Raw genomic sequence first — 23,847 nt, 5'->3', positions numbered from 1 at the left:
ACCTGTACTGACCTCGCCTTCTGGATGATAGCGGGGTGAACAGGCAGTGGCTAGGGTGGTTGTTGTCCTTGATGATCTTTATGGCCTTCCTGTGACATCGGGTGGTGTAGGTGTCCTGGAGGGCAGGTAGTTTGCCCCCGGTGATGCGTTGTGCAGACCTCACTACCCTCTGGAGAGCCTTACGGTTGTGGGCGGAGCAGTTGCCGTACCAGGCGGTGATACAGCCCGACAGGATGCTCTCGATTGTGCATCTGTAGAAGTTTGTGAGTTCTTTTGGTGACAAGCCGCATTTCTTTAGCCTCCTGAGGTTGAAGAGGCGCTGCTGCGCCTTCTTCACGAATTGGTGGACCAATTCAGTTTGTCTGTGACGTGTACGCCGAGGAACTTAAAACTTACTACCCTCTCCACTACTGTTCCATCAATGTGGATAGGGGGGTGTTCCCTCTGCTGTTTCCTGAAGTCCACAATCATCTCCTTAGTTGTGTTGACATTGAGTGTGAGGTTATTTTCCTGACACCACACTCCAAGGGCCCTCACCTCCTCCCTGTAGGCCGTCTCGTCGTTGTTGGTAATCAAGCCTACCACTGTTGTGTCGTCCGCAAACTTGATGATTGAGTTGGAGGCGTGCGTGGCCACGCAGTCGTGGGTGAACAAGGAGTACAGGAGAGGGCTCAGAACGCACCCTTGTGGGGCCCCAGTGTTGAGGATCAGCGGGGTGGAGATGTTGTTACCTACCCTCACCACCTGGGGGCGGCCCGTCAGGAAGTCCAGTACCCAGTTGCACAGGGCGGGGTCGAGACCCAGGGTCTCGAGCTTGATGACGAGTTTGGAGGGTACTATGGTGTTAAATGCTGAGCTGTAGTCGATGAACAGCATTCTCACATAGGTATTCCTCTTGTCCAGATGGGTTAGGGCAGTGTGCAGTGTGCAGTGTGGTTGAGATTGCATCGTCTGTGGACCTATTTGGTCGGTAAGCAAATTGGAGTGGGTCTAGGGTGTCAGGTAGGGTGGAGGTGATATGGTCCTTGACTAGTCTCTCAAAGCACTTCATGATGACGGAAGTGAGTGCTACGGGGCGGTAGTCGTTTAGCTCAGTTACCTTAGCTTTCTTGGGAACAGGAACAATGGTGGCCCTCTTGAAGCATGTGGGAACAGCAGACTGGGATAGGGATTGATTGAATATGTCCGTAAACACACCAGCCAGCTGGTCTGCGCATGCTCTGAGGGCGCGGCTGGGGATGCCGTCTGGGCCTGCAGCCTTGCGAGGGTTAACACTTTTAAATGTTTTACTCACCTCTGCTGCAGTGAAGGAGAGTCCGCATGTTTTGGTTGCGGGCCGTGTCAGTGGCACTGTATTGTCCTCAAAGCATGCAAAAAAGTTATTTAGTCTGCCTGGGAGCAAGGCATCCTGGTCCGTGACTGGGCTGGTTTTCTTTTTGTAATCCGTGATTGACTGTAGACCCTGCCACATACCTCGTGTCGGAGCCGTTGAATTGCGATTGTACTTTGTCTCTATATTGACGCTTAGCTTGTTTGATTGTCTTGCGGAGGGAATAGCAACACTGTTTGTATTCGGTCATGTTTCCGGTCACCTTGCCCTGATTGTACCTTTTATGGAGATAATTTTTATGAAGAACATTTTCGTAATTTGTTGGCACATGAAGCCCATTCAAAAAACTACAAGGCTGAGAGGGCAGTTACACTGACCACCAGTAGTAGTACCCCATATGTCCATGATATACATTTCATTAAGGGTGCACCCCCCCCTTTTCGAGTAGGTGAAAATTATGATGCATTGCAATGTTTGAATATAATGTCTGTTAGAATTTCATTTCAAAGTGACTTTTTTTTGCCTGATTGTGTGATTGGTCCATGCTATACATTATCCTTGGGACTCCATTGACGTTCAACTGTGAAATGGTTATGGCAAGGTCGAGTGTGGTAAGAATATGGCGACGCATGAGGGAACCAATGGAATGTCCGTATAGGCTCGATGAAATGTACCGGCACCCAATCAAAACACAGTAAACCCGTCATTATTTTATTGTGAAAGAACGTTCGTAGCTCGGCCGGAGGTGGTTTATAAAGTTGGTACGGGACACATGTTTTACATCCGACCTGCTTTTTTAACCCACCATAGAACATGTTCATTGAAAGCATTAAACTCACCTCTAAATGTTTCTTCAGATTTGATGTCGAGTTCTTGGAGGTAGACAATATGCGGAATTTAGGTTTGCATAGAACACACTGGACGGTCATATTTTTTTCTCTTCATTCCTTGAAAATGAAATGTTGTCTATATTGCCAGACATGGAAAGATGTGGCATGAGCACCGGTATCCATTTTTTAAGAAATTATCCGCGCAATGTGTCGTATTTTCGTGCGAGACTGCAAGCGTTTAAACAGGGGTGTATTCATTTCGACAATTCTGTTGCAAAACTTTTCGTCTGTTACAACAGAAACAGTTTACTCCAAACTGAAAATTATTATTTTTTACGAAAACGGGACTTTCTATTGGACAGATTCAGCTAGGTCCTTCCCCGTTTGTTCCGCTTGCTCTGTTTGCACCTGATGTAGTCTAGTCTGGTGCTGTTAGATTATTTTAAACTGTAAACAGTTTCCGTTACAAGACGTAATGAATACACCCCATACAAAGCGCACTGCAATGGCCTGATTACGTAACGACGTAATCTGGATTACATGTAATGCGTTACTACGATTGGTTGCTTTTTAACCAAGTAACCCAGCCCCCTGCGTGTTTGTAGACATGTTCCAGGTTGTCTTTATTGCAGTCGGTATCAGGAGATATTGATGTGGCTCCTTTATTATTCCCCCAAAGAGTGTGTCCCTAATTATATTTTAAAATGAACTGAATGGCAATCATTTGACCAAATGTCACCATATAAAGATGATATTTTGATCTTGAGGCATATATCATAGAGTTTTTTTTTAGTTTCATTGAAACTTTTTTTTAAGTAACTGAAGAGCATTATTTTTTTGTATTTTCACATGCGCCAAATACAACTTGTGTACAGTTGTGGCCAAAAGTTTTGAGAATGACACAAATATACATTTTCACAAAGTCTGCTGCCTCAGTTTGTATGATGGCAATTTGCATATACTTCAGAATGTTATGAAGAGTGGTCAGATGAATTGCAATTATTTGATGGTCCCTCTTTGCCATGCAAATGAACTGAATCCCCAAAAACATTTCCACTGCATTTCAGCCCTGCCACAAAAGGACCAGCTGACACCATGTCAGTGATTCCCTAGTTAACAGAGGTGTGTGTGTTGATGAGGACAAGGCTGGAGATCATTCTGTCATGCTGATTGAGTTCGAATAACAGACTGGAACCTTCAAAAGGAGGGTGGTGCTTGGAATTGTTGTTCTTCCTCTGTCAACCATGGTTACCTGCAAGGAAGCACGTGCCGTCATCATTGCTTTGTGCCAAAAGGGCTTCACTGGCAAGGATATTGTTGCCATTATTTTATTTTTATTTTTTACCTTTATTTTACTAGGCATGTCAGTTAAGAACAAATTCTTATTTTCAATGACGGCCTAGGAACAGTGGGTTAACTGCCTGTTCAGGGGCAGAACGACAAATTTGTACCTTGTCAGCTCGGTGAGTCGAACTTGCAACCTTTCGGTTACTAGTCTAAAGCTCTAACCACTAGGCTACCCTGCACCTAAATCAACCATTTATCGGATCATCAAGGACTTCAAGGAGAGCGGTTTAATTGTTGTGAAGAAGGCTTCAGGGCACCCAAAAAAGTCCAGAAAGCGCCAGGACCGTCTCCTAAAGTTGATTCAGCTGTGGGATCGGGGCACCACTAGTACAGAGCTTGCTCAGGAATGGCAGCAGGCAAGTGTGAGTGCATTGCACGCACAGTGAGGCGAAGACTGTTGGAGGATGGCCTGGTGTCGAGAAGGGCAGCAAAGAAGCCACTTCTCTCCAGGAAAAACATCAGGGACAGACTGATATTCTGCAGAAGATACAGGATTTGGATTGCTGAGGACTTGGGTAAAGTCATTTTCTCTGATCAATCCCCTTTCCGATTGTTTGGGGCATCCGGAAAAAAGCTTGTCCGGAGAAGACAAGGTGAGCACTACCATCAGTCCTGTGTAATGCCAATAATAAAGCATCCTGAGACCATTCATGTGTGGGGTTGCTTCTCAGCCAAGGGAGTGGGCTCACTCACAATTTTGCTCAGGGAACAAAACATCGATATTTTGGGTCCATGACCAGGAAACTCCCCAGACCATAATCCCATTGAGAACTTGTGGTCAATCCTCAAGAGGTGGATGGACAAACAAAAACCCACAAATTCTGACAAACTCCAAGCATTGATTATGCAAGAATGGGCTGCCATCAGTCAGGATGTGGCTCAGAAGTTAATTGACAGCATGCCAGGGCGGATTGCAGAGGTCTTGAAAAAGAAGGGACAACACTGCAAATATTGACTCTTTGTATCAACTTCATGTAGTTGTCATTAACAGACTTTGACACGTATGAAATGCTTGTAATTATACTTCAGTATTCCATAGTAACATCTGACAAAAATATCTAAAGACACTGAAGCAGCAACATTTGTGGAAATTAATATTTGTGTCATTCTCAAAACTTTTGGCCACGACTGTACACCTTACCGTGAACTGCTTACTTATGAGCCCTTAACCAACAATGCAGAGTTTATAACAAGTAATAAAAATGTGCTAAATAAAGTAAAGGAAAAATAGTAAAATAGCAACAACAAAAAAGCAGCATATGTCTAGTGTGAATGAATGTGAATGTACAGTGCATTCAGAGAGTATGCAGGCCCCTTCACCTTTTCCACATTTTATGTTACAGCCTTAATCTAAAAATGCATTTTTAAAACAAAACTCATCAATCTACACACAATACCCCATACTAAGACAGCGAAAACAGGTTGGCCAATACCATCACCTGGCCAATAACATCCCTACGGTGAAGCATGGTAGTGGCGGCATCATGCTGTGGGGATGCTGTGGTTGATCCTCATTTGCAAGGAGGAATGGGAAAAAAATTCAGTCTCTCGATGTGCAAAACCGATAGAGACATACCCCAAGCGACTTACAGCTGTAATCGCAGCAAAAGGTGGCGCTACAAAGTATTAACTTAAGGGGGCTGAATAATTTTGCACGCCCAATTTTTCAGTTTTTGATTTGTTAAAGAAGTTTGAAATATCCAATAAATGTCGTTCCACTTCATGATTGTGTCCCACTTGTTGTTGATTCTTCACAAAAAAAATACAGTTTTATATCTTTATGTTTGAAGCCTGAAATGTGGCAAAAGTTCGCAAAGTTCAAGGGGGCCAAATACTTTCGCAAGGCACTGTAGGTCCTGGATGGCAGGACGCTCAGCCCGAGGGATGTACTGGGCCGTATGCACTACCCTCTGTAGCCAAATGTCACCATTTAAAGATGATATTTGATTTTAGGGAAATATAATGTAGGCCTAGTATCAGTACAATGTCATTGATCATTTTCATCCGAAAGCGCCACTGCTCTACAAACAATTTCTCGTCGGGAATGGCAAAGCATAAGCTGAAACGCAATTTTTTGCTACCTATAGAGGCGGTGATATAATGACAATGTGTCACTACCTACAGGGGAGGTGATAGGCCTACTTCGCAAGACTCTTCCACATTGTCCATCACGTGGACTGGGACATGTTTCGTATTGCGTCAGATAACAACATTGACGAATACGCTGATTCACTGCAGCCGAGGTGAGTAAAACGTTTAAATGTGTCAACCTTCGCAAGGCTGCAGGCCCAGACGGCATCCCCAGCCGCGCCCTCAGAGCATGCGCAGACCAGCTGGCTGGTGTGTTTACGGACATATTCAATCAATCCCTATACCAGTCTGCTGTTCCCACATGCTTCAAGAGGGCCACCATTGTTCCTGTTCCCAAGAAAGCTAAGGTAACTGAGCTAAACGACCCTGCCCCGTAGCACTCACTTCCGTCATCATGAAGTGCTTTGAGAGACTAGTCAAGGACCATATCACCTCCACCCTACCTGACACCCTAGACCCACTCCAATTTGCTTACCGCCCAAATAGGTCCACGGACGATGCAATCTCAACCACACTGCACACTGCCCTAACCCATCTGGACAAGAGGAATACCTATGTGAGAATGCTGTTCATCGACTACAGCTCGGCATTTAACACCATAGTACCCTCCTAGCTCGTCATCAAGCTCGAGACCCTGGGTCTCGACCCCGCCCTGTGCAACTGGGTACTGGACTTCCTGACAGGCCGCCCCCAGGTGGTGAGGGTAGGTAACAACATCTCCTCCCCGCTGATCCTCAACACTGGGGCCCCACAAGGGTGCGTTCTGAGCCCTCTCCTGTACTCCCTGTTCACCCACGACTGCGTGGCCACGCACGCCTCCAACTCAATCATCAAGTTTGCGGACGACACAACAGTGGTAGGCTTGATTACCAACAACGACGAGACGGCCTACAGGGAGGAGGTGAGGGCCCTCGGAGTGTGGTGTCAGGAAAATAACCTCACACTCAACGTCAACAACTAAGGAGATGATTGTGGACTTCAGGAAACAGCAGAGGGAACACCCCCCTATCCACATCGATGGAACAGTAGTGGAGAGAGTAGCAAGTTTTAATTTCCTCGGCATACACATCACAGACAAACTGAATTGGTCCACTCACACAGACAGCATCGTGAAGAAGGCGCAGCAGCGCCTCTTCAACCTCAGGAGGCTGAAGAAATTCGGCTTGTCACCAAAAGCACTCACAAACTTCTACAAATGCACAATCGAGAGCATTCTGGCAGGCTGTATCACCGCCTGGTACGGCAACTGCTCCGCCCTCAACCGTAAGGCTCTCCAAAGGCTAGTGAGGTCTGCACAACGCATCACCGGGGGAAAACTACCTGCCCTCCAGGACACCTACACCACCCGATGTTACAGGAAGGCCATAAAGATCATCAAGGACATCAACCACCCGAGCCACTGCCTGTTAACCCTGCTATCATCCAGAAGGCGAGGTCAGTACAGGTGCATCAAAGCTGGGACCGAGAGACTGAAAAACAGCTTCTATCTCAAGGCCATCAGACTGTTAAACAGCCACCACTAACATTGAGTGGCTGCTGCCAACACACTGACACTGACTCAACTCCAGCCACTTTAATAATGGGAATTGATGGGAAATTATGTAAATATATCACTAGCCACTTTAAACAATGCTACCTTATATAATGTTACTTACCCTACATTATTCATCTCATATGCATACGTATATACTGTACTCTATATCATCGACTGCATCCTTATGTAATACATGTATCACTAGCCACTTTAACTATGCCACTTTGTTTACATACTCATCTCATATGTATATACTGTACTCGATACCATCTACTGTATCTTGCCTATGCTGCTCTGTACCATCACTCATTCATATATCCTTATGTACATATTCTTTATCCCCTTACACTGTGTATAAAACAGTAGTTTAGGAATTGTTAGTTAGATTACTTGTTGGTTATTACTGCATTGTCGGAACTAGAAGCACAAGCATTTCGCTACACTCGCATTAACATCTGCTAACCATGTGTATGTGACAAATAAAATTTGATTTGATTTGTCTTGAAAAAGGTCAGTCCCACCCAATTGACTTTATATGCACGCTAATCATTTTTTTTTATTTTTCAAGTGCGCCCTCTAGCTTTTCTAATGCTGTGTCTTACTGTCTGTCATGAATTCAGGAAGCGTGACTGACTGGTTGTGACAGCACACCACACTTGATCCACAGGAGTCCGGCAGAGACGTGCCTGTGTGCTCGCCAAAGCTTCCATCTGTTTGTGCTGGTGAGGAGTGTCCGTTATTCACTATCCTTATGCTCTCCCCCCTTGCCAATGCCCTGCCACCATGCCAACTATGGTGGTGAGAGCTATATTTAAAATCAGTTGTCATGATACTGGTTCAATGAAAAGCAAGAGTAAAATATTGATACCTTGCAGCCTAATGTAATTGTCGAAATATGAAACTACCAACAATGAGAAAACAAATCTAATTCACATTGTACCACCATAGACTTCGAAACTGCTCACCAAAAAGAGACAAAGGGTTAATGTATATATTCATTTTAATATGACCTGTTTATATAAATCTTCCTAAGAGATGTGCACACTGCAAAACACATACTGGCAAATAGGGAATATAATTAGTTATGGGACAAGCAGGTTGAACAATGCAGTAAGCCAGGGTGGCTAGCCAGAATGGTAGGCAACAATGCCAGAGATTCAAAAGTCAATGAAATGTTGTAATCAGGTCTTGCCATATTTTAAGGGGCTACAGGATTTACTTTTCTTGTTATGTTTAAAAGTGTAAATGAAAAAGATACTACAAATTGATTGCACATTGCCATTTTTGTGCCATAGTGCGCATCAACTCTGGTGTCTGAACAAAAATAGTTTCTCCTCTACCCTGAAGGACAAGTTACACACAATCTGAACACATGAGACAATTCACATATCTACCATGCAAATTCTGTCTTTGTGTTTCCCTCCACCCCTCATCTTTTATTGTTTCTCTCAGACATTAAATTACATAAATGTTTCAGTCTCACCCTTTTCCCTACCCATTCCTCTTTCTCTCCATCTTTTCCCTCTGTCCTCCTCTCTCCATCATGCAGGCTGTCTCCCTATAGGGGGAAAACCAAGAACCCGGAGAAGGTGGAATACTTCCAGCCACCCATCAGGTTTCCCCTCTCTAGTTTGAGGTAGGCCTTGTCTCCCCTCTCCATGATCACTAGGCCTGCGTTGGTGGCTGCCTCCCGCGTCACATCCATGTCCCCAGCGAAGGCTGAGATCATTGGCCACCCATTCAACATCAGACTAACCTAGAAACAACCACACGGTTAGTCTCAATGTCAAACAACTAACTATTTGTGGGACATGCATGGTGCTATGCTACATGCTCTATGTTTACGGCATGTACAGTATGTCTCTCTCACCTGGATAGTTTGTCTGTTGTAAGCCTTCACTACATGGAAGTTGAAGCTGTAGACTCCCCTCCTGGGGGCTAGGAAGACACTGCTCTCCTGGTCAAAGTGATTGCCCACATTCACCAGGATCTGAGGTAAGAAGAGAAAGGGAGAGAATGAACACAGGAGAATAAGAGAGATAGGGAGTGATGGGGTATAGAAATCAATCATTCATCAATGATCAATCAAAGAGAAACAAATCAGTCAAAGATAATTAATGAATAAGAAATCATTGGTCAACTTCACCTGTTGATGTACTACTTTATATGGTCAATATTAATTTTGAATTTGCTCACCTGGTCGAAATAGATGATCATGGTGCGGTTGCTCATGTCTGTGGGCTCGTGGTTTGTCTGGCGGGTGGCAGAGAAGGCCACCCGGCCAGTGCCTGAGCGTACTGACATGCCCAGGGCATTTCCTGCTGGCTCAGAGTTGGGAGTGGAGTCACAGATCACCAAACACTTTCCTTCCAGGACTATAGGCTCAGTGTCATTCTGGGCCTGGGCCCCTAGAGGCCCCCATAGGAGCAGCAGCCCCAGTAACACTGTGGGCTCTAAGGTGGATGAACGAACCACCCTGGGATACATGCTTTTAACTGTCTTTGTTTTGATTGTATATCTGTTATTAATTCTAGTATGGAGGAGAGTCACTTTGGAAGATTACAGACATAGATAAATATGCCCAGGCTAAATAGATTTAAAACGCTAAATATTCCCTTGGATCACTCAGGTCCTAAAATGTCTCACAATTGATGTTGTAGCTGATATTCAGCAGGATCATTAGTATCCTCAATTGGTTGGACTTGGTCCACCACCCTGTTCTATGACAGCAGTCTCCTATCCCACCTAGTGGAGACGCTATGTAGGAAGTCTCCCAGTAATAAATATAGAGGTTTGTCAACAGGTAGGACTCACAGACTGACCACCAGGAGGGTTTGGAGTTATCAGTGTTCAGTAGAAGTCGACGAAGTCAACATACAGTCTCTCCCCCTGTTTACCCCACACTATCTGTCTGTCTGTCCTTCCCTCCCCCTATCTCTCTCACTCTGTTCTCATGGATATCTCTCCTGTGATTCTGTGCTGGTTTGCAACAGTGGCAGTAGGTGGCAGGATAGCATGGGCAAATAGACGTTTGTGTGCGTTCCAATCTACTGCATCATCACACAGGACCTGAGAGAAGGAAGGATACATAGTGGGAGGGATAGATGAAGAAAGGTAGAGTGAGGAATCTCGGCTACCATAGAAGAGGATGAAGAGGATGATGAAGAGGAGGATATTGTTAGGGGGAGGGAGAGGGAATGAGGTAACGTTCTGGACCGGTGTCAGGGGAGGATGTAGAATCCAGGAGGGAGTGAGAAAGAAAGAGGGAGTGGGGGAACAACTCCGCTGAGAGACCATCTGTCTTTCGCACGCACTCTCTACCTCCTGACGTTCCATAACATGCCCCCCCCCCCCCTTCCTCGTACCCGCCATGTTCACACGTAGTTTCTCCATCATCCTCTTGTATTTTCATACAAATTCCTTAGGTGTTTATCGTTTCACAATTACATAAATGGTTACTGTATATCACACGGACAAGAAAGCACTTTGTCCTCAATTGATATTATAGATAGAACAACATTTCAGACTGTACCCCCTCTTTATTATGGGATTTTCTCACTTTCCTTCTAAAATAATCTCGACATGTTGTCAATTCAAGTGCAAAAAAGACACTCTGACACACCTCTCTGATGATCACATTCTCTATGACACTAGTGATTAACACTGTTTAATCAACCACCTTATAAAATCACCACACACTCTTCTTCGAACACACACACCCACCCAAAATATATATTTTTTAGAGAGTTGGTCCCCAATATTCAACAATCAGAAGATTAGCAGTTTTCCTGAACAATTCAAGATGTTAACACAAGGAAATTGCAGGACTATGCGTTTATTCACTGAGTACTGTCAGGCAATCCTGGAGTCTAAGTTTAAGTTCATAAAGAAATAGTTGAGGGTATCACCTGTTTCAGTTTGAAAGGTGTCGTCCTTATTTTCCATATCGGGTGAAGTACAATTTCGCTCCTTGGAGATGGAGTGATGGTCACATATTCCTCATAACCACTTTCTACTCTGTTCTCTCACATTCTACAGGATCACAGAGACCTCCCTTTGAAACAGGCATCTAAATGGCCATGCCAGAGGACCCACTGTGTTATAATCTCTCTCTCTCTCTCTCTCTCTCTCTCTCTCTCTCTCTCTCTCTCTCTCTCTCTCTCTCTCTCTCTCTCTCACACTCTTTAATTCTCTGTCACTCACCCACCTACTCATTTTCTCTCTAACAATGAAAAGTGGCAGTGAAAGTATTGCATCTGAGATGTTTTAATGTTGAAGGTAATTTTGTGACATTGTTTAGTCTGACACGAACTATGACATTGATTTAAAGCATGTGAATCTACCTTGAGCATCTTCAAGCGAATCCCTTTCAATATAATGGCCTACATAATTTCACTTTTGTGAAAGATTCTAATGCCTGATGATTCTGTTATCTATACTACAATATGGTTCAGTCCACACACCTTCCATCTCTTTTTTCTCAACACTATTTGGGTTATTTAGCTTGGTACACGAGTGCCTCAAAGAACCCATTTTGATTATTATATGCATTAAAAAAAATGAAAATGGGACCCTATAGCTATGTTACATCACAAGAATCTAGAACTATATTGTCCTGTAGTTTGGATGTATTTGATTAAAACTCTCTCTTGGGTCCAAGTTGCTTGGGTCTTTCAAATTCCTCCAAACTATGATAAAAGTAGGACATACACATCCATTCCTTACTGATTCAAAGTCATAGTTCATAGTACTTTGAGTCCTGAGCTCTGTAAGAATGTAGTCTTACCATGTGTCATGCTCACACAAGCTCTATTGTTCATCGTCCAATCCCTCATGAGGTCCCGGGAGATGTTCCAGAAGGAAACCTCCCACAAAGTCTCTATCCTTGAGCTCCCACCCCATTCTAATTCTCTGGTTCCTGATGATCTCTCACACCCTCACTATGGAGATTCTGCTATGGAGTTCAGCTTTGTAGAGGCCAAAGCCCAGGCACACGGGCTGGCTGAAGGAGGTGGTGAAGTTGTGCAGGTGGATCAGGGTGTTGGATGGCCCCACCTCGGAGAAGGTGATGGTGCCTGCGCCATAGTCCAGGGCCACGCCAACACGGTTGCCCGACATTCGACTGTAGATGCGGGTCTTCCTGCGGTTGTGCCAGGCGGCTAGCTTTCTATCATGCTGCTGTGTCAAGCTCCAAGACATCTGCAAGTCAAAACATCATCTAACAGTCAATATAGAAAACCAACCATTTCATTTTTTTATCACCATTTGTTTCTCGTGATAAAAGTTCAATTCAAAGAGACCAATTAAAGTAATTAACGATGTCTCTATCCACAGTTTTTATGCGACTAAAGTAGTGGCATCGCCAGAAATCTGTTGGTGGGAGGGCCTACAGAAATGTGGGTGAATTGTTTTGCCATGGGGCAAGGAGAAAAATGTGCAGTTTTATAGCTAATCTCATGCTATTCTACACATTTTACCATGGGGTGGAGAGACTTTTTTTTAAGCTAATTAAAACTAAAATATGGGTATGATGACTGTGATGAAGGCACTGGATTATGAGCTGTGTTGTTTGCTAAATGAACAAATGAAATAGGAATTTGCATGGTGCATATAGCCATAGAAGCACAGTGACATATGCCTCAATGCAGTCAATTTGTAAGTCGCTCTGGATAAGAGCGTCTGCTAAATGACTTAAATGTAAATGTAAATGTCATATTCCTGACTTATTGGGTGGTGTGGCTTTCAGTTAGATATTTTTGGCAACCCATCCTGTGAGAGTGAATGTCATTCCAGGTAATCTGTTCTGTTATATTTAGTCAAATCTGGCTAAACCAGTGCACTGCTTCCTATGAAATCTATCTGACGGTGTTTAGGTAAATGACAAATAATGTCCCGTTTGGAACACAAGTAAAAGAGCAGATATTGCTCAATCTGATTGGGTGGACCTGGAGTAAAGTCATACCATATATATATATAATGTATATATATATATATATATATATAAAGTATATATATATATATATATTTACACTACCGTTCATAAGTTTGGGGTCACTTAGAAATGTCCTTGTTTTTGAAAGAAAAGCAAAAAAATGTTGTCCATTCAAATAACATCAAATTGATCAGAAATACAGTGTAGACATTGTTAATGTTGTAAATGACCATTGTAGCTGGAAACGGTTAAGTTTTTAATGGAATATCTACACAGGCATGTTCCAATTGTGTTAGCTAATCCAAATTTATAATTTTAAAAGGGTAATTGATCATTAGAAAACCCTTTAGCAATTATGTTAGCACAGATGAAAACTGTTGTTCTGATTTAAGAAGCAATAAATCTGTCCGCCTTTAGACGAGTTGAATATCTGGAGCATCAGCATTTGTGGGTTCGATTACAGGCACAAAATGACCAGAAACAAAGGACTTTCTTCCGATTCTTGTTCTTCTTTCTATTCTTGTTCTGAGAAATGAAGGCTATTCCATGCTGGAAATTGGCAAGAAACTGAAGAGCTCATACAGCGCTGTGTACTACTCCTTTCACAGAACAGCGCAAACTGGCTCTAACCAGAATAGAAAGAAGAGTGGGAGGTCCCGGTGCACAACTGAGCAAGAGGACAAGAACATTAGAGTGTCTAGTTTGAGAAACAGATGCTTCACAAGTCCTCAACTGGCAGCTTCATTAAATAGTACCCGCAAAACACCAGTCTCAACGTCAACAGCGAAGAGGTCACCCCGGGATGCTGGCCTAGGCAGAGTTCCTCTGTCCAGTGTCTGTGTTCTTTTGCCCGTATTAATCTTTTCTTTTTATAGGCCAGTCTGAGATATGGCTTTTTCTTTGCAACTCTGCCCAAAAGGCCAGCATCTCGGAGTTGCCTCTTCACTGTTGACGTTGAGACTTTTGCGAGTACTATTTAATGAAGCATCAAATTCAAGCATCAATAAATGACAGCATAGGTTTCAAGTTTCATGCTGGCTAGCCGTGGGTGTTATCCTGGGAGAAAGTTAGAGGAGAGACAGGTGTCAAGCCATGGAAATGTGATAAGCGTGATGAGTTTGCTATTTGTGAAGAGAATAAAAACAGTTACTCTATCAAGACACGAAGAACGTCCATGACAAGGACATCTGATTGTAGGGCTAAGTAGGAATTATCATTTGAAATTGTGAGAAAAAAAATCTCCAACTAAGTGCAATAAGAAAATTATGATTTAATATACCTTTTATGTAATCCCTTTTTTGTCCGAATAACCCTCCTGTCTCAGCCTCCAGTATTTATGTTGCAGTAGTTTATGTGTCGGGGGGCTAGGGTCAGTTTGTTATATCTGGAGTACTTCTCCTGTCCTATTCGGTGTCCTGTGTGAATCTAAGTGTGCGTTCTCTAATTCTCTCTTTCTTTCTCTAACTCTGAGGACCTGAGCCCTAGGACCATGCCCCAGGACTACCTGACATGATGACTCCTTGCTGTCCCCAGTCCACCTGACTGTGCTGCTGCTCCAGTTTCAACTGTTCTGCCTTATTATTATTCGACCATGCTGGTCATTTATGAACATTTGAACATCTTGGCCATGTTCTGTTATAATCTCCACCCGGCACAGCCAGAAGAAGACTGGCCACCCCACATAGCCTGGTTCCTCACTAGGTTTCTTCCTAGGTTTTGGCCTGTCTAGGGAGTTTTTCCGAGCCACCGTGCTTCTACACCTGCATTGCTTGCTGTTTGGGGTTTTAGGCAGGGTTTCTGTACAGCACTTTGAGATATCAGCTGATGTACGAAGGGCTATATAAATACATTTGATTTGATTTAATATTGTGAGGCAAAATGTAGTGGTTTGATCAACATTGCGACGTTGACACAGGATCATTTTCATAAATTTCGAACCTATAAGCATTAATTATTCAAATTGGCACAAACATGAAATGATGGCTGATAGTCAATTTGTTGAAAGTAACGAGCTTTACAAACCAGAAACAGATAAGAGAAGACAGTTATTGTGCATTTCTCACCCGCTGTTACTCACCGGCTGTGTTACTCCAGGCCAGTCGGCAGGTACAAAAGTAACGTTGCGGTAGTTCTGTTCTCGGTCTATTTAATTTAAACTCTTTTACCATAGAAATAAAATTACAGCTGCTAATGGTAGAGGACATGTATAAATTGTTTGTTGTAAAATATGGTCTTTCTAGTTCATCCCGGTTCTCCCCTAACCATCATATGGAAGTAAACATAGAGTCACACTATGATCATGTGGTGGTCCTCCCACTACGACTCGGGAAACCATGCATTTTATTAGGCTACACATTGAATACATTATGATGAACTTCACAGGGTGGTGAAAGTGCACAGCGATGAGCATGATGCTCCTTTCCAATAAATATTGAGGGTCTTATTCTGGCAACATGATGATCGATACATGACTGCCGTTTGACAAAACAAATATTCTCACTCTTATCCATAAGGATCTCATGATGTAAACTAGCCTACTCGCACACCACTGCAAGCTGTTTTTTGTTGTTGTTTTTTTTAAACTAGGCAAGTCGGTTAAGAACAAATTCTTATTTTCCAATGACAGCCTACACCAGCCAAACACAGACGACACTGGGCCAATTGTGGGACTCCCAGTCACGTCCAGTTGTGATGCAGCCTGGATTCGAACCATGGTGTCTGTAGTGACGTCTCTAGCACTGAGATGCAATGCCTTGCGCCACTCGGGAACCGACGTGCCAGAGTAGGCACATTTAAAGCAACAGTTTTTGTGACAAGTTTAAAATACGATTGATTTAAGATGTTTAATCTGTACATGAAACCATAAACGTAAAAGTACATTTTCTGTGCACTACATCATCACGCACTGATTTTTATCCCCAACAAGTCTGTTTGGTGGAAACACACCACTGGTGGGAAAATGCATATTTAATTTATGCATATCTTTATATTTTTGCTATAACGACACATGGCGAGACCCACATGCAGACACAGGAGGCCGGATGGCCGAAACAAGAGCTTAATCCTGGACACATGAAAGTGGGATGTATACGGAGGGTATGGGGCAACCAAAGACGAACAGCAGTGGGACTAAGGACTTTAGAGATGGGGAAAGGACCAATAAAACGTCGGGAAAGTTTACGCGACTCCACCTGGAGGGGCAGGTCCCGCATAGACAACCATACCCTCTGCCCAAGACGATAGCGGGGAGCCGGAGTCCAGTGGTGGTTGGCATGTCGATGATACCTGGAGGTGGCCTTGTGAAGAGCAGACCGAGCTCTCTTCCAGGTATGCCAACAGCGGCGGACGAACATCTGGGCTGAGGGTATGTTGACCTCTTCTTCTTGCTCTGGGAAGAGCGGGGCCTGATATCCCAAAGGGCGAAAGCCCAGTGGCCGGGCAGGGAAGAGTGGTCCGGGCACACTCCACCCATAAAAGTTGCCGGCTCCAGGTGGTGGGGTTGGTTGAGACGAGGCACCTAAGCGCAGTCTCCAGGTCTTGATTGGTGCGCTCCGATTGGCTGTTGGACTGGGGATGAAACCCGCAGGACAGGCTGGCCGACGACCCAATAAGGGTGCAGAACGCCTTCCAGAATCGGGATGAGAATTGAGGATCACGATCAGAGACTATGTCAACAGGGAGTCCATGGATTCGGAAGACGTGCTGCACCACGAGCTGGGCCTTTTACTTGGCTGGAGATAACTTGGGGAGAGGGATGACATTTGCGGCTTTAGAGAACCTATCCACTACTATCAGGATACTGGTCTTGCCATCAGACAGAGGAATCCCAGTGACAAAATCCAAGGATATATGGGACCAGGGGCGATGAGGAACAGGGAGTGGCTGAAGGAGGCCAGCCAGAGCTACCCGCGCAGTCTTATTCTGAGCACACACCTTGCATGCGGCGACGAAGGTTGAGACGTCAGGAACCATAGTGGGCCACCAGAAGTGTTGGTGGAGGAAGGCCAGGGTTCGATGGGAGCCGGGATGGCAGGTGGGCTTGGAGGAATGAGCCCATTCCAGGACCTGAGCTTGGGCCGAATGAGAGACAAACATTTGGTTAGCCGCCGCCCCCCCGGTTCTAAACTCTTATGACCGGTCAACACCAAAAATGGGTGTTCTGCCCCTTCCAGCCAGTGCCTCCACTCCTCTAACGCCATCTTGACTGCCAGAAGTTCTCAATTTCCTACGTCGTGGTTTCTCTCAACGGGGTTGAGACGATGGGACAGGAAGGCACAGGGATGCAGCTTTTGGTCCTGGGCAGACCGCTGGGACAGGACAGCCCCCACTCCAATGTCAGAAGCGTCGACCTCAAGCACGAACTGACGGGACGGATCTGGATGGATGAAGAAGGGTGCTTTAGTAAAACGACTCTTGAGGTCCAGAAACTCCATGTCAATAGCTGGAGACCATGTGAACAGCACCTTGGGAGAAGTAAGTGCTGAGAGGGGAGCCGCCAGGCTGCTGTAGCCCCGAATGAAGGGGGGGTTAAAAATGAGCAAATCCCAGGAAACATTGCAGCTGCACTCTGGATGTGGGTTGGGGCCAATCCACCACCGCTCTCACCTTTTCAGGATCCATCTGAACACTCCCTTCAGCGATGATGTATCCCAGAAAGGAGATAGTTGAGTGGTTGAATTCGTACTTCTCAGCTTTCACGAACAACTGGTTCTCTAAGAGGCGATGAAGGACTTGTCTGACATGGAGGACATGTTCTTGAGCAGAACGGGAGAAAACAAGGCTGTCGTCGAGGTAGACAAACACATCTATTCAACATGTGGCGGAGCACATCATTGACCCGGGCCTGGATGCACTGTGGGAGCATTAGTGAGTACAAACGGCATGACCAGGTACTCATAGTGTCCACTAGCTGTGTTGAAGGCCGTCTCCCACTTGTCTCCTTCGCATAGTCAAACTAGGTGGTAGGCATTCCGAAGGTCCAACTTGGAAAAGATGGTTTCCCCCTGGAGAGGTTTGAAAGCCAGGGAGAGGAGTGGTAGAGGGTAACGAATCTTCCCCTTGATGTCATTGAGGCCCCGGTAGTTGATACATGGACGCAGGGTCTTGTCCTTTTTTTCCACAAAGAAGAACCCTGTGCCAGCAGGGGAGGCAGAAGGACAAACGCTCCCAGCAGCCAGAGAGTCTGCCTCTGGAGCCATGAAAATCCCGAAACAACAGGAACATTGAAAGATTCAATGAGAAGAAGTTGTATGGACACACGCAGGTTAACGGGCACCGTACTATGAGTGACCCTGCCTATGGTGTTTCCGTCCAGTGCTCTGGCGTCCATGGGAACGGAGAGGGGTTGTGTGGAGATACCCAGCTCCGATACCAGAGTAGCGTTCATAAAACTCTCATCAGCTCCAGAGTCAATGAGCACCCGGAGAGATATAGACCAGTCACCACACAGCAGGACAGAAGAGAGTACTCTCACAGAAGAGAGTATGAGTAATGTGAGTTAGAAACCTCCCTGTATGTCCTACCATGGTACTCTTACCTAACTGATGAGTCCGGTCTTTTATTGGTACTGTAATGCCCTGTAGCACCACAATACAGGCAACTGTTGGAGTTAAGCCTCTGTAGTCATTTCTGAGGTGACAATCTAGATCTGCCTAAGCACTGTAGAAAACGAGTCGCTCATTCTCGATGATCCCGAGGTGACTTCAGATCCTCTCGAAAATGCAGGTGTCGGGTTCTTCGGGGGCGAGCAGGCAGCCGTGGACGAACGAGTGGGGCTGAAAACAGACCTCTCCTTCCTGCGCTCCCATAGACGTCCATCAATCCTTATTGTTAAGGATTGATGGACGACAGAGTATGGAGACCTTCCATAAGGCTCTGAAGTAGCTCCTCATGTTTTTCAATGGTGCCTCCCTGCAGGGAGACAGAGTTACAGAGCCGGTCCGAGTCTGCTGGGTCAGTCATGGCCAGTTCGTACTATAACGACACAGGGCGAGACCCAGATGCAGACACAGGAGGCAGATGGTTCGAGTCTCTGATATTTATTCAAATACAAGGGGTGGAAATAGGCTGGTCGAGGACAGGCAGACGTTCATTAACCAGGACAGAGTCCGAAGGGTACAGGGGGGCAGGCAGGCTCGAGGTCAGGGCAGGCTGAATGGTCAGGCAGGCGGGCTCAGTGTCAGGGAAGGTAGAACAGATGGGAACCGGGAGGGCTAGAAAACATGGACTAAGAAAACAGGAGCACGGAAAAACACACTGGTAAGCTCGACAAGATGAACTGGCAACAGACAAACAGAGAACACAGGTATCAATACACTGAGCATTATGGGGAAGATGAGCGACACCTGGAGGGGTTTGAGACAAGCACAAAGACAAGTGAAACAGATCAGCATGTGACAATTTCCATGAAAATCAGTTGCCAATTGGATGGAAAGCTAGTTATTTATTAACTTCCAGATCAGATTACAAATATAACAACTAACATGTCATGTTAGTCTTATTACCACAGTTCTTGCTACTATTAAATACCACATGAAGAAGAGCAAGGGGAGAAGAGTGATGACAATGTACCTTGTTATTTCCAAAGGCATTGCCCACCTTCCCCTTCCGCCCGATGCTCCGGTAGGACACCGCAATGTCCCAGAAGCCTTCTGCTTCCAGCTCCCAGTAATGGGTTCCAGAGGAGAATGTCTGGACAGTCAGGACTTGAGCCCAGTGATCGAAGCGGTCGGGGTGAATGGCACACGGAAGGCGGTGTTTGACCCGCATAGCTGACCGCAGGCCATCAGAAATGCTCAGGAGAGGATGGGCGGAGTTAGTGTCCAGAGTCAACGGACTTGTCACTATAGAAATAGAGAAAGAGACAGAAAGCACAGAGAGTGAATATAAATATGAATGAATAAACCTGAATTCATCCCATCTCAGATTTCTGCATTGAAGATTCAGCTTGTGCACTCACAGAGCTCTCTCTTGAGTTCGGTGAGACAGTGCAGCGTCTCGGTGATGAACTGTCGGTGCTTGCTCTCAATGTCCTCCACAATGTACTTCCTGTCCAGGTTGACAGGGTCAGGGGTGAACAAGGGGCAGTTCAGGTCCACAAGCAGCCTGTTATAGAGCACAGCAGGTTAGACACAAATCATGTTATACTCAAACATACGTACATACACAAGCGCACGCACACACAAACAGAAACAAACAATATCATACTAATGAAAAGCTATTCCTTATTTACCTTGAGTCATCAGAATGAAATGCCTGTGGACAGAACAAAGAAAAGGAGCCAAGGACTGTTGTAAGACTGTAATAATAATTATACAGTGCATTCGGAAAGTATTCAGACCCCTTGACTTTTTCCACATTTTGTTACGTTACAGCCTTATTCTAAAATATATATATTTTTTAATCGAATCTACAGACAATACCCCATAATGACAAAGCAAAAACAGGTTGTTAGACATTTCTGCCAATTTATAAAAAAGAAAAAACTGAAATACCTTATTTACATAAGTATTCAGACCCTTTGCTATGAGACTTGAAATTGAGCTCAGGTTCACCCTGTTTCCATTGATCATCCTCAAGACGTTTCAACAACTTGATTGGAGTCCATCTGTGGTTAATTCAATTGATTGGACATGTTTTGGAAAGGCACACACCTATCCATATAAGGTCCCACAGTTGACAGTGCATGTCAGAGTAAAAAACCAAGCCATGAGGTCGAAGGAATTGTCCGTAGAGCTCCGAGACAGGATTGTGTCAAGGCACAGATCTGGGGAAGGGTACCAAAACATTTCTGCAGCATTGAAGGTCCCCAAGAATACAGTGAACTCATTCTTAAATGGTAGAAGTTTGGAACCACCAAGACTCTTCCTAGATCTGGTCACCCGGCCAAGAACCCGATGGTCATGATGGTTCCTCTCTGGAGATGGGAGAACCTTCCAGAAGGACAACCATCTCCTCAGCACTCCACCAATCAGGCCTTATGGTAGTGGCCAGACGGAAGCCACTTCTCAGTAAAAGGCACATGACAGCCCGCTTGGTGTTTGTCAAAAGGCATCTAAAGGACTCTCAGACCATGAGAAACAAGATACTCTGGTCTGATGAAACCAAGATTGAACTCTTTGGACTGAATCCCAAGTGTCACGTCTGGAAACCTGGCACCATCCCTACAGTGAAGCATGGTGGTGGCAGCATCATGCTGTGGGGATGTTTTTCAGTGGCAGGTACTGGGAGACTAGTTAGGATCGAGGGAAATATTAATGGAGAAAAGTACAGAGAGATCCACGATGTAAACCTGCTCCAGAGCACTCGGGACTTTTGACTGGGGTGAAGGTTTACAACGACCCTAAGCACACAGCCAAGACAATGCAGGGGTGGCTTTGGGTCAAGTCTCAGAATGTCCTTAAGTGGCCCAGCCAGAGCCTGGACTTGAACCTGATCGAACATCTCTGGAGAGACCTGAAAAGAGCTGTGCATCGATGTTCCCCATCCAACCTGACAGAACTTGAGAGGATCTGTAGAGAAGAATGGGAGAAACTCCCCAAACACTGTTGTGCCAAACTTGTAGCTTCATACCCAAGAATACTCTAGGCTGTAATCGCTGCTAAAGGTGCTTCAACATAGTTCTGACGAAACGGTCTGAATAGTAAATATTATATTTCTGTTTAAAATTTTTCCCTGATTTGTATATTTGCTAAAAATTCTATAAACCTGTTTTGTTTGTCATTATGGGGTATTGTGTGTAGATTGATGAAGGGGAAAAAACAATTTAATCCATTTTAGAATAAGGCTGTAAACATAACAAAATGTGGAAAAAGTCAAAGGGTCTGAATACTTTCCGATGCACAGTAATTCACCGTTATTCATGGTTGTAAGACAATAACACAAAACTGTTAATAAAGTTATTCAAATGTACTATCTTAAAAAAAGAGGCATTCATTGACGACTAATCAATAAAAGCAGAAAGCCTTCATTGCCACAATACAAATCCTGCATGAATGGCACTGTGAATCACCCCCAGATGGACAGGGAGGTAAACAGATTAGTTGAAATCCTCCGCTATGCAGTGTACAACATATGCTGTCTTGTAAGTAAGTAGGTGGTTAAAACGTTGCAGTACAGTACAGAAGTGAATGTTCAGATTCAGAATGATTACCAGAATTGTGACCTATGCCATCAAATGATTTGAGAGGATGGCTTTGATCAATTCCGTTTGTTTGAGGATACTCAAAGGTTGTGTCGAACGCACAATTAACTGCCTGAAATGGTTATTGTGAAGTTGGATATGTATTGTTTTATTGCAAAACTGAGGTCCTAACTCCTAACTAAGGTCCTAACTCCTAACTGAGGTCCTAACTCTTGCGTGGTCACTAATGACACCATGGCACTTGTCCCAAAAGTAGGCTGTAAACTCCACTACCCTGGCGGAATATCCAACCTGTTTGCTCTTACTTCCATGGTATCCAAATCATCCTCTCCTCTCTCTAGTCATCTTGGTACCCTGTAAAAGGGTTCATAATAAACATCTCACCCAGATGAGCAGGAAGGGGTCCGTCTCCTCCAGCAAGGATGCCAGGTAGTGGTGAATGTCCTGGGTCTTACTCAGGTCCACCCTCACCCTGCTGCAGTCGTTCTGCAGGCGCTCCATGACCTTCTGCCTCTCCCTCAAGGTGCTCTCCCTCAGGGCCAGCACTAGCCTCTCCACCTGCAGCTGCAGATCTACACCCATACGTTCCACCTGGGAGTCATTTGCCACAGACATGTCCTGCTGGAGGACAACAACCCTCACTGTAGATTTTTAAGGTCAGGACAGGACTCAGCTTTCAGGCAGAATAGAAGCTTGGACCGATTAATATAAGCATGAACAGGAAATTGATGGACCTGCTATAAGAATGTGTGTGTGGTCACTCACTGTTATAGTGAGGTCAGTGTTCTGGTACTCTTGGAGGATCCGTTCACCTTCATTCAGCTTTTCATCTGCTTTCTGGAGAAGGCCCTTGAGGAGGACCTGTGGAAACACGGATTTAGAACTGTTATAGTCACACTATAACACCAGCTGTAGGGAACGACAGGTTGTTTACTGACCTTGAAGTCCTCCTCCACCTTCCTCAGTCCTTTAATGCGGTGCTGTGCATGGCCACCTTCCAATAGGCACTCTGAACACACGTACACCCGCTCGTCTGCACAGTAGTAGAGGAACATCTCCTTGTGGGCGGGACACCTGCGGTGAGACAGATCTCCCAGGGGTTCCACCAGCAGGTGTGTCTTAAAGGCGGGCCGCTCCAGGTGGGGCCGCAGGTGCTCTGCACACAGAGACACCTCACAGCGCAGGCAGGTCTTCACCGCCACGGTGGTCCCCGCCTCGTCCTTGTCCCCCACAGGTGGGCAACAGTCACACGCCACTACCCCTTGTTCCTTCTGGCACTGTGCGCAGGTGAAGCGACCCCTGACCCCAGCCTTCCTGTGCCCCCAGGTGTCCCGTACGCAGGCCGGGCAGAAGCTGTGGCCACACAGCAGGGACTGGACCTGGCTGAAGACGTCACGGCACAACGAACAGGTCAACTCTTCCTCCAGGGGCGCCATGGCAACCAATTTTGTCACCTCGAACACAAAAAGGGAAAAGGCACCTTTACACAAAAAAAATCAAAATAACGTCAAAATCATTGTCAATTTGTCCAAATAATTAGCAGTTGAAATCATTTTAATTCCCAGTCTTAATGCCCAACGTCTTATTTTCTAGCCACTTCATGTGTAATTGTTGCCTAGTTAACCATATTTTATTTTTGCC

At 45.1% G+C, this 23,847-nt stretch overlaps 2 protein-coding genes across 2 annotated transcripts; both read right to left on the bottom strand.

Moving 5' to 3' along the window:
- Positions 1–8,114: 8,114 nt before the first annotated feature.
- On the bottom strand, positions 8,115–11,208 carry cbln12 (cerebellin 12). Its single transcript, XM_064993267.1, has 4 exons — positions 11,041–11,208; positions 9,329–10,201; positions 9,003–9,122; positions 8,115–8,888 (listed from the first exon to the last, which is right to left on the bottom strand). Exons 2-4 carry the CDS (start codon positions 9,617–9,619, stop codon positions 8,691–8,693), a joined length of 609 nt encoding a protein of 202 aa, XP_064849339.1. The 5' UTR covers positions 9,620–10,201; positions 11,041–11,208; the 3' UTR covers positions 8,115–8,690.
- An 853-nt stretch (positions 11,209–12,061) lies between these two features.
- LOC135558991 (E3 ubiquitin/ISG15 ligase TRIM25-like) lies at positions 12,062–23,642 on the bottom strand. The gene is made up of 7 exons (XM_064993266.1): positions 23,145–23,642; positions 22,972–23,067; positions 22,591–22,824; positions 20,296–20,318; positions 20,023–20,168; positions 19,635–19,906; positions 12,062–12,331 (listed from the first exon to the last, which is right to left on the bottom strand). Exons 1-7 carry the CDS (start codon positions 23,640–23,642, stop codon positions 12,062–12,064), a joined length of 1,539 nt encoding a protein of 512 aa, XP_064849338.1.
- Between the last annotated feature and the right edge of the window lie 205 nt (positions 23,643–23,847).

This window comes from Oncorhynchus masou, chromosome 17 (genome assembly GCF_036934945.1).
Source record: "Oncorhynchus masou masou isolate Uvic2021 chromosome 17, UVic_Omas_1.1, whole genome shotgun sequence".
NCBI lineage: Eukaryota > Metazoa > Chordata > Actinopteri > Salmoniformes > Salmonidae > Oncorhynchus > Oncorhynchus masou.
This window is presented reverse-complemented; position numbering and strand designations above follow the sequence as displayed.